At 39.9% G+C, this 10,472-nt stretch overlaps 1 protein-coding gene across 1 annotated transcript in view; it reads left to right on the plus strand.

Moving 5' to 3' along the window:
* Positions 1-10,472, plus strand: part of MED12L (mediator complex subunit 12-like) — a 353,697-nt gene that overhangs the window by 70,335 nt on the left and 272,890 nt on the right. Inside the window, exons 7-10 of the mRNA XM_011958966.1 lie at positions 346-615; positions 4,446-4,595; positions 5,367-5,466; positions 5,788-5,924. Coding sequence (XP_011814356.1) covers positions 346-615; positions 4,446-4,595; positions 5,367-5,466; positions 5,788-5,924 — 657 coding nt within the window. The remainder of the gene's footprint in view (positions 1-345; positions 616-4,445; positions 4,596-5,366; positions 5,467-5,787; positions 5,925-10,472) is intronic.

A 10,472-nucleotide genomic window follows, 5' to 3' on the forward strand; every position in this document is an offset into this window, starting at 1 on the left:
GATGTGTGCTCTAAGTGTAAAATGCACACCAGATTTCAGACTTAGTATGGAAAAGTGTATAATAGTAGTACTTTTTATGTTGATTACCTGTCGAAATAACATTTGAATATATTGGGCTAAATAAAATACATGATTCTAATTTTTGCCTGTTTATTTTTTTCATGGCTCCTAGGAACTTTAAAATTATACATGTGGCTCACATTCTATTTCTATTGGACAGCACTTGCTTTATACCTTTGAAGTTTTTTTTTTTCTTTTTTAAATGAAAAAAAGTCTGTGTTAAAATAGTTATTTAACCAAGACTCATAAGACATGACTGAAGTCTGGTGTCCTTCTACTTCTCAGTATTCAGATGAGTTTGTTCAGTCGGCCTACCTGTCTCGTCGTCTTGCCTACTTTTGTGCCCGGCGTCTTTCCTTGCTGCTGAGTGATAGCCCCAACCTCCTTGCTGCCCACTCACCCCACATGATGATAGGACCAAACAACTCGAGTATCGGGGCCCCCAGCCCTGGCCCCCCCGGCCCTGGCATGAGCCCCGTGCAGCTGGCCTTCTCAGATTTTCTTTCCTGTGCACAGCATGGTCCCCTGGTTTATGGACTTAGTTGTATGTTGCAGGTAAGTCCTTGGCCCTTGTTATTTTATGCTAAAATTCAATGTGGGAAGTGATTGAGTTGGGAATGGCATTTTCAGTTCAGTTGATGTTTTACAACTCTAGTTTTTTCCTCACCCAAGTCATTTATTGATTGAAATTTTATGTTTTTATTTCCCTAATATGGATCAAGCTGAGAGAAGATTTGTCGCATTTGTCTAGGAGAGTGTTATTGCAGTTGTCCTTTATTAGGGTCATTAAGCAGTTCAATTAAAAATCCTTCAGAGAACCCACAGAATAAGTCAGTTGTATTATTGTTCTTCTGGAAAGACAGCTTCTCCAGTCAGCATTTTTCATCTTTCTCAGTTCACATCTTGGGTTGGTTGCCTGTCAGTGTTTCTTTAAAGTTCAAATCATGTATCAGGCTCCGTTCATCTTCCAAGCATTGTTGCTTGTGTAGTCCTTGAACATCCAGTAACATGCTGGTTGCTGGGCTGATCCTCCCAGGAATATCAGGAATGAGATACAGCCCTGCCCTAGAGGAGCTCACAGCTTAGTGTTCAGTTCGTATTTCTTGAGCTCTTAATGTGTTCTGCTGTATAATAAGGAGTTTTGAAACAGAGTCGGCCCTCAAGACATGGTCTCCATTCTCAGAGTTTACTGTCTTTTAAGGAAAACTGGGTCATAAATGGACAGTTTCCAAATAATATGACAAGGGCTGCTGGGGAGATACACAGGGTGCCAAAGCAGTTGAAAAGGGGAACCTCTAGCCCAGCCTAAAATTCACAGAGGCTTTGTGAAAGAAAGTTTTTAGTTGTTCTAATGAGTTGAGAAAGATCAAGTAAAAAGAAGTAGTAAAAGTTTCCTGGCAGAGGAAACAGTATGGGAAGAGGCCCAGAGGCTGGTCAGTTATCTTTTGCATAGGTGGGTATTAGTGGGACATACATTATAAACTCTGTTGGGGGGTCAGGGCATAGAAGACGCCCTGTGGGCCTTATGATTGAGATGTCATCGGAAGGTTTTATGCAGCAAAGTGACACAGGTAGTTGTGTAATGTCGTTAGATTGTATTGGCCACAGTAGAAGGAAGATTGGTAGGAGAGGAGAGGTAGGAAAGAAGGAGGCTTGCAAGGCAAAGAAATCAGTTTGGAAGCATTTCAGGGAGTTCAGCTTTGGACTATTTTGGACTGTTTTGTCCTTTATTTAGAACCTCCAAATGGATATGTTTGAGAGTTGTTACATGTCCAATTCTGCAGATTTGGGCAGACAGTTGGCCACTTGTGTGGATTCGAGTGCTTCAAGAACTTTGGCTGTTCAAAAACCCAAGAGGGAGTGAGGTTGCCTGAAGAGTTTTGTAGTGAGAGAGAAGTCGTGAATCTGAAGGACAGGAGTGCTTAAGAGTCGGGCAGAGGGGAAGTCCATGGAGGAGATCGGGAAGGTTGGCCAGACTGGAGAGAGAACAGGGGGAGAGTATTGTTGCCTAAAGATGATGAGAATAACTGTAATATTGTCATAATTATATTAGTGTATGGATAGCATTTATTATGGTCTAGGCATTGTTCTAAGTTGTAACATAATTATTAAGTCATTTAGTTCTTGGAACTAGCCTATGAGATGGGAACCATTATTATTCTTATAACATTAATAACGCATAGATTACAGAGCAAGAAAGTGGCAAAGCTGGAATCCAAACCTAAGCAGTCAGGATCCAGAGTCCACACTCAACCACTGTGCTAAACTGGGGTCTGCAGAAAGTTTCAAAAAGGAATTAGTAGTGGGCAATGTCTAGAGTATTGGAGACATCTGGCGAGAAGATGGCTGAAGTTGTCTTTGACAATACAGTGTTCATTGGTGATCTTTTTAAGAGCTATTTAATTGAATGGTGGATAAGGAGCCAAATTAAGGAATATCGAGGAGTGATGGAGAATAAGGAGAAATAGTACTAATTGTTCTTTTGACAAACATGTTTATGAAGGGAAGAGAAGAGAATGGATAGTTGATAAAGATGGCAGCTGAATGGAGAGTTAAAAATATACATTTGTTTGATGGTCGGATTTGAACTTATTTGTGGGCTAAGAGCAAATAGGAGAAGGAGGAGTGTTTGATAGATCAGTGCCCTGGGTATTAGAGGGCTTTGGAATCAAGGACACAAGGAAGGGCTCTGTCAGGAGAAGTTGAGAACTCCATATTGTCACAGACAGGAGGAAGGCAGTAGGGATGTAGCCCAGTGGAAAGAGATGGATTGGTAGGTTTCAGGGACTTGACGTTTTTTGTATCTTCTATCTGGTTTCCACAAAGATGTCTCCTAGACCTCAGAGTTTAGGTTTTTTTTTTTTTTTTTTTAATTGATTGATGAATTGATTGAGACAGGGTCTTGCTCTGTTGCCCATGCTGGAGGGCAGTGGCCTAATCTTCACTCACTGCGGCCTGGAGCTCCTGGGCTCAAGTGATCCTCCTGCCTCAAGTAAGCGATCCTCCTGCCTCAAGTAAGCAATCCTCCCCGCTCAGCCTCCTGAGTAGCTGGGACTACAGATGTGCATCACCACACCCAGCTAATTTTTAAATTTTTTGTAGAGACAGGGTTTTACTGTGTTGCCTAGGCTGGTTTCAAGCTCCTGGGCTCAAGCGATCCTTCTGCCTTGGTTTCCCAGAGTGCTGGGATTATATGTGCAAGCCACTGTACTTAATTTCACATTTTTGAAAAAAATATTGCTTTCTTTCTCTAAGCTCACATTGTTTGCTGTTGAATGACACAAGTGCATAATGGCTTAGATATATACTTTAAAGCTATTACAGACCTGATTTTAAGCCTCACTCTGCCACTTGGTAACTGTGACCTTGAGCTTCTGTTTCCCCATGTCTGATTGGGGAGTAATGATAGTTCTTCCTTCATTACCTCATAGGGTTAAGGTTATGATGACAGAAAGCTTCTTAGACAGTGTTCGGCATAGGGTAAGTGTAATTAGCTTAATTACATATGAGCTATAATGTTTAATCTGTGTTTAGGAGGCAGCAGGATAACAGTGGTTCTGAGCATGTGTGCTATTAATAAAATCAAACTTGGATTGCTTACTAATCTGCGTGGCTCATAGTCCTCTTTGGTGAAGGTGGGGAATAACACTACCTAGATCATGGGGTTGTTGTGACATATAAGCAAGATGGTCATATAAAGTACTTCTGGGTGAGTGAAGAGTGTCTGCAAGTGTCTAGGGCAAGGGTAGGCAAACTACAGGCTGTGGATCAAATTCGACCCACAAGGTAAAAATAAGTTTTATGTTTTTAATGTGTTATTAAAACAAAACGGAAGAATATGTGACAAAAACTGTAGATAACCTGGAAAGCTTGAAACATTTACTATCAGGCTTCTTATAGAAAAAGTTTGACGATCCCTTGTCCGGGGTCACTGCCTGCCCAGCATTTATGAAGGTACTATTACATGATTATTTGATTTTGTCTTTGTTTTTAAATAATTTTTTTTAGCTTTTACAACCTTAGAAATTACATATTCTAAGTTCATCTCATGTTTTTAATTGCATGAAAAATTGGTTTAAGTGACGCTTTTTAAGTGATGATTACTGCATTTTTATTAAGTTCCTTCAGTTTCCTATTGGAGTATTAGCTTATGATTTATAATATTCCTTAATTTCTCAACAGCTGTACTTCCACCCTTTCAACTTAATAATTTTTAGTTTTGTCTTCTCAATTGCAAAGTTGAGAATGGGGTAAGACACTCATATTTTAAACTTACTAATAGGAGTCTATAATATAGTAATGACGGGGTGTCATTTTTAGTGTTTAGCTATTGTTATGCTTTTCTCCTTCCTCTGAACATCCAACTTTATCTGTTTCATTTCCAGACTGTCACTCTCTGTTGCCCAAGTGCCTTGGTGTGGAATTATTCCACAAATGAAAATAAGAGCGCAAACCCAGGCTCACCCCTGGATCTGCTACAGGTGGCTCCTTCCAGCCTCCCCATGCCGGGTGGGAACACGGCTTTCAATCAGCAGGTAGACTTTATGTTTCAGTGATTTGATGGCTGTTTTCATTCTTGAGAGGCATCAGGGCACAGTGGGTCAAGCACAGGTTTTAGTATCTAGATGCTTGGGTGCTGTTCCCAGTTTTGCCCGCTAACACCCTGGGTGACCTTAGAGAATTGTTTAGTCTCTTCAGAATCACTGAAGTTCTTGAAGTTTCTCCCTTTCTTTTCACCGTCTTGCTGAACAATTCTTGCTGAGAGTTCTGCCACCCAGACTGTAATTATGGTGGTGGTTCTAATACATGACCATGACTCCTGTAGTAGTTTTGATATTTAGTAATTATTATATGCTCTTGCTAGTACTGGGTTATTTGTTTCAAAGTCTTATGTGACTTGAACAATAAGATTGTGATTAATATTTAGAATAAGATCCCTGTCTTTTACCAAGCAGTTTTCTTAATAAAACATTGCAAGTTGTTTTCACACATGAAAGAATGCCTCAAAGAGATTATTTTAGAACATTCACCTTTCCATGTGGTGTCCTAAAAAAGAAATTTCACTTGTAAAACAAATTTTGCAAGCATTTATTTTTGTGAACATTTATTATTGAAAACTGACATTGAATTGCCATTTGTAAATTTTAAAAATTCACTTATTGGGCCACAGGCTGCATTTCCTAAAATGCAGTCAAGATTGTAGTTCACCATAGGATACTTTACTCACGTGGGGGAAAACCTGACATGATTTAGACAGGCGCTGTGGCATTCCAAGCACAAGTTAATTAGAAGCGATTCTCTTTCAGGTTCGGGCAAGGATTTATGAAGTAGAACAACAGATAAAACAAAGAGGCCGTGCAGTGGAAGTTCGGTGGTCATTTGACAAGTGCCAAGAATCCACAGCAGGTACAGAACGCCACAGAGGAATGAGTGCTTTTGAATGTTGGACTTTATGCCGTGTTTTTGCTTCTTACAAACAATTCCACATGAATAAGGCAGCTTTTTGACAGAGCCACTTGGTGAATTTTGAGGACAATCTTCAGTTTATGCCTTTTTAGATCCTGGCTGTCTAGAATGTCAAGTTTGGTTTTGTTGATGATTGTTTGATAGCATATGCCAAGAATGGTAATTTAAAAAAATTTCTTTTGCCTCACATAGAATGGTGATTTTGTACTGTTTTATTATATTTTTGGCCTCATTAACCACTTGTTTAACTTCTGCTCGTAGGGGTGACTATTAGTCGGGTTTTACACACGTTGGAAGTTTTGGATCGTCACTGTTTTGACCGAACTGATTCCAGCAATTCAATGGAGACACTTTATCATAAGATTTTCTGGGCAAACCAAAACAAAGATAACCAAGAGGTAGTTAATTTTTTAAAATTATTTTTGCCTTTTGTTTTCGTAGTGCATTTTCTTCTTTCTCATTCAGGAAACTCTGGCGAAACCTTTTCTATGAAGTGTAGTATCTTATGAAGACATACACACTTTGAAATCATTCTATTGTTGTACTAAGATTACCCATGATTGTTAAAATGAAATGTCAGGCTTGTCTACCTAGCAATACTGATATATTGACTGGCAAGATTTTTCTTGGCCCTTTTATCATCACTCTCCAATTTTAGTTTTAGAAGAATATCCTTCATTTAGTGATGGGACTTAGTATGGTGGGTTGGCTTTAACTTGGGGGAATGTGTGTTAACGTTTAGCACAGAGGGCAGTGCATGAATACTTTTGGTCATGATCTTTCAAAAATCCTTAGACAATGTGTTAGGGTTCTACAGAGAAATAGAACCAATAGAAAAAAAGTATGTGTTATGTGTATGTATATATATACATATGTATACATACATGTTTATATCTATCTACCTAGAGAGAGAAAGGGGGAGAAAAGAGAGGGGTATTTATTTTAAGGAATTGACTCACATGCTTATGGGGCTGGCAAATTTGAGATATTCAGGGCAGGCTGGAGATTCAAGGAAGAACTGATGTGGCAGTCTTGAGTCCGAAGGCAGTCTGGAGGCAGAATTCTTTCTTCCTGTGGGGACCTCAGCAATTAAATATTTCTCAGAACTCCTCTATTTTTTTCATTTGTATTACTTAAATGTTGACTGAGGATTAGAAGATTCCTTTTTTGTTAAATGCAAATAAATGACAAACCTAAATTAAAAATTAGTTGATTTAAATACTCAGAGAGGATTGTCTTATCTGTCTTGTTTATTCCCAGAATTAGATCTCATCATCATCTTTTTTTTTTTGAGATGGAGTCTCGCTCTGTCACCCAGGCTGGAGTGCAGTGGCGCAATCTCAGCTCACTATGCCCAGCTAATTTTTTGTGTTTTTAGTAGAGACGGGGGTTTCACCATGTTGGCCAGGCCGATCTTGAACTCCTGACCTCCTGATTCGCCCACCTCAGCTTCCCAAAGTGCTGGGATTACAGACCTGAGCTACCGCACCCGTCTGGGACCTCAGTCTTTTAAGGCTCTCTATGGACTAGATTAGGCTCACATACATTATAGAACATAATCTGGTTTACTCAAAGTCTACTGTTTTAAATCTTAATCACATCTTAAAAAAATCTTTTTAGCAACAATTAGACTGGTGTTTGACCAAACAACTAGATACACTAGCCTAGCCAAGTTAATATCTAAAATTAATAATCACAGACAATTTTTATCTTATACATTTCTAGCAATAGATTGTTTCATGAATGAATTGCCCCAAAACTAGGATATTCAGTTGTTTTTTTCCTCAACCTTGTTTGGGGAGAAATAAAAAGTTTGTCTTCTTTTCACAATGAAAACTGCCGATGATACTCTCCAGCTTGTGCTAGGCACCAGGACTGCAGAGGTAAGTTTTAAGACACCTTCAATACCTTAGTTAACTGATGGCAAGCATCTTTGATATTTCAGCTAGCTTTTGGGAATGCATATGTGGAAAGAAAAGATGTTTCCTTCTCTTACCTTAATGTGAGCCTGATACATATTCCAGATTATTATTCTTTTTGGAATAATTTTTGATTGATCACCCTGCTTCTCAAAGATATGGTTCAAGACTAATGGTGCCAGGTGGGATCATCCCGAACATTGAGAGCAAGGGACCGATCGAGTGTGCTTTTTAAATTCATCATGAGTCTCAGTAGCAATGCCTCCATACTTCAGTGGAGCATGCTGATATAATCCTCTGCTTACTGAGGCAAGTTAGCCTGCTACGTGCTCTTTTTGGGTGGAAACCTCAAAGTGTATTTTTAGTAAAGACTTTCTTAGATAAAAGGCTTCATGAATACCAAGATTTTTAATATATATAAGTGAGTTATCTGGAAGGAAAGTAGGGATACCCAAAATTCAGGGGGATCTTGGATTGTTTAGCTTCTTGCACCAAGTGTTGAGTAAAAGCTACATCATTTCCTGGTGAGGGTTTTACCAAGATTATCAAAACCACCTTAGTTTTGTGGTTAGCCTGACTATATAGCTTCAGAGTGTATACACTGGCTAACTTCAGGATTATTGCCTCATTCATCTGCAAACACTTAAGTTACAGCACTTTCAAGAAAAAAAGGGTTTTTTGTTTGTTTCTTTTTTCAAAAAAATTCAAGGGCAGAAATTATGTTGCAGTCTTTCTGAATGAAATCACACTGTGAGGTTCTCTGTAAATCGCAGGCATCTACAGAGTGGGTGCTTGCGGTGAGCCATTAGGGTGCAAGAAGATTATTAGAACTGTTCAGATTATAATTTTCAAAAGCCTCTTTTGTCTTGGGAAATGAATGTAATTATTATGATAGTATAGGTATAGAAGTTATAAATAAGTGTGTGTTGAAAGTTTTTACTAAAAAAACTCTTTGAGCTGAGAGGGTATGTGGGAAATGTTTGGAGATCACTGCCAGAAGCTTCCCCTACCTGAGTGACTTCTCCCAGGATGCAGGGAGTTGCATGCCACTAGAGGGCGACATGTGTTCAGGGCTGAGAGTCCGGAGGCTCTAGGCAGGGCCATCTGCCCCATTTAGCAGTAATTATTTTGAATGTTGACTCAATTTCAGAAACACTTGATGTGAACAAGTGGTTCCTTTGTGGTTACAATACTGTTTTATGAGTAAGACACAAACTACATTTTAAACCTGTAATCAAATTGGTCACCTTTTCTTAATAGTCTGGCAAAAAGGATAACAAAATAGATAGTTCCTTCTGTAATACTTAACATTAAATTATTATTGCTATTTTTCCAAGACAGTCTCAGTCTGTTGCCCAGGCTAGAGTGCAGTGGTACTATCTTGGCTCACTGCAACCTCTGCCTCTAAGGTTCAAACAATTTTTATGCCTCAGCCTCCCCAGCCTCCGCAGTAGCTGGGATTATAGGTACATACTACTGTGCCCAGATAATTTTTGTATTTGTAGCCGGGCTGCTCTCAGACTCCTAGCCTCAAGTGATCCATCTGCCTCAGGCTCTCAAAGTGCTGGGATTACAGGTATGAGCCAGCGCGCCTGGACTAAATTAACTTTTAAAATATGTCTTTGGTATCTGTATGTGTGGTATATGCATCAAGGTATATATGTATATGTAATCAAGTTTTATCTCTCTATTTACTCTTTAACAGGGGTTACTGTTTTCATTTTCTTTTTTTTTTGAGACGGAGTCTGTCTGTCTCCCAGGCTGGAGTGCAGTGGCGTGATCTTGGTTTACTACAACCTCCACTTCCCAGGTTCAAACAATTCTCCTGTCTCAGCTTTCCGAGTAGCTGGAATTACAGGTGCCTGCCGTCATGCCTGGTTAACATTTTTATATTTTTAGTAGAGATGGGGTTTCACCATGTTGGCCAGGCTGGTCTCTAACTCTTGGCCTCAAGTGATCCACCCACCTTGGCCTCCCAAAGTGCTGGGATTATAGGCGTGAGCCACAGTGCCCAGCCCCGTTTTCTTGACTGCACAGTCACTTTGTGTATTTCTGGAATTCATGCATGTGCTGTAGCACCATGTTAACTGATCAGCTGGTGATCTTGAGTAAGTTACTCAAGGCTTTGTGCAATAGTGCCCTCCCTGGTTAAGTAGGCATGGAGTACTTGCCCTTTTTTTCTCTAAGGAAACATGAACACTTTGAGAATTACAAGACACTACACAAATATGTTTCAAAAATTGTTAATAATATAGCAATTATTAGTATTATACTGGAAGAACTAATGTGATGATGCTGTTCTCTGATAAGGAGTTGCGTGTGATTAGGATTCAGAAATCGGTCTTACTTCTTTAAAATATACTTCCCCTTTTTTGTTTTCATAATTCATTAAGGATTTAGATAACTTGATAGATAAAACATGATCAACCTCCGTAGTTGCAATAGGTTGGAGGTTTGCTGTTACTAGAAGTCGTGTCTAGGTAGGCCTAGGCCCCGGGTTGCATAGCCTGCTTCCTCACGTCTGTTTGGAAAACCTGAGTTTCATGCTCCTCCATTCCTTAATTCCCTTTTCTCTGGAACTGCGACAGGGAAATGCAGTCCCCTCTACTTCCTTGTGGGAGGGGAGAACTTCTGTCCAAATGGGAGAAGTTTGTGCGTGTAATCAGTTTCAGTATTGGTGAAAGCCTGTTGAAAACTGCAATGCATGGGATGAAGGCATTCGAGGCCTGGGCAGAAGGCATTTGAGGCCTGGGCCCTGCCTTATGGTTGTACTGTGGTCATGATAATGGGAGTAGGAGCTGATGCTGTGCTCATGTTGGGGTGTGCCAGGCTGTGTGGTGTCCTTCACTGATTCCACATGGAATGCACTGTTTCTTTTTTTCATTTTCTTTTTTTTTTGAGATGGAGTCTTGTTCTGTCACCCAGCCTGGACTTCAGTGGCGTGATCTCGGCTCACTGCAACCTCTGCCTCCTGAGTTCAAGCCATTCTCTGCCTCAACCTCCCGAGTAGCTGGGATTAACAGGCGT

This window comes from Colobus angolensis, unplaced genomic scaffold (genome assembly GCF_000951035.1).
Source record: "Colobus angolensis palliatus isolate OR3802 unplaced genomic scaffold, Cang.pa_1.0 Scaffold48, whole genome shotgun sequence".
Classification (NCBI taxonomy): Eukaryota; Metazoa; Chordata; class Mammalia; order Primates; family Cercopithecidae; genus Colobus; species Colobus angolensis.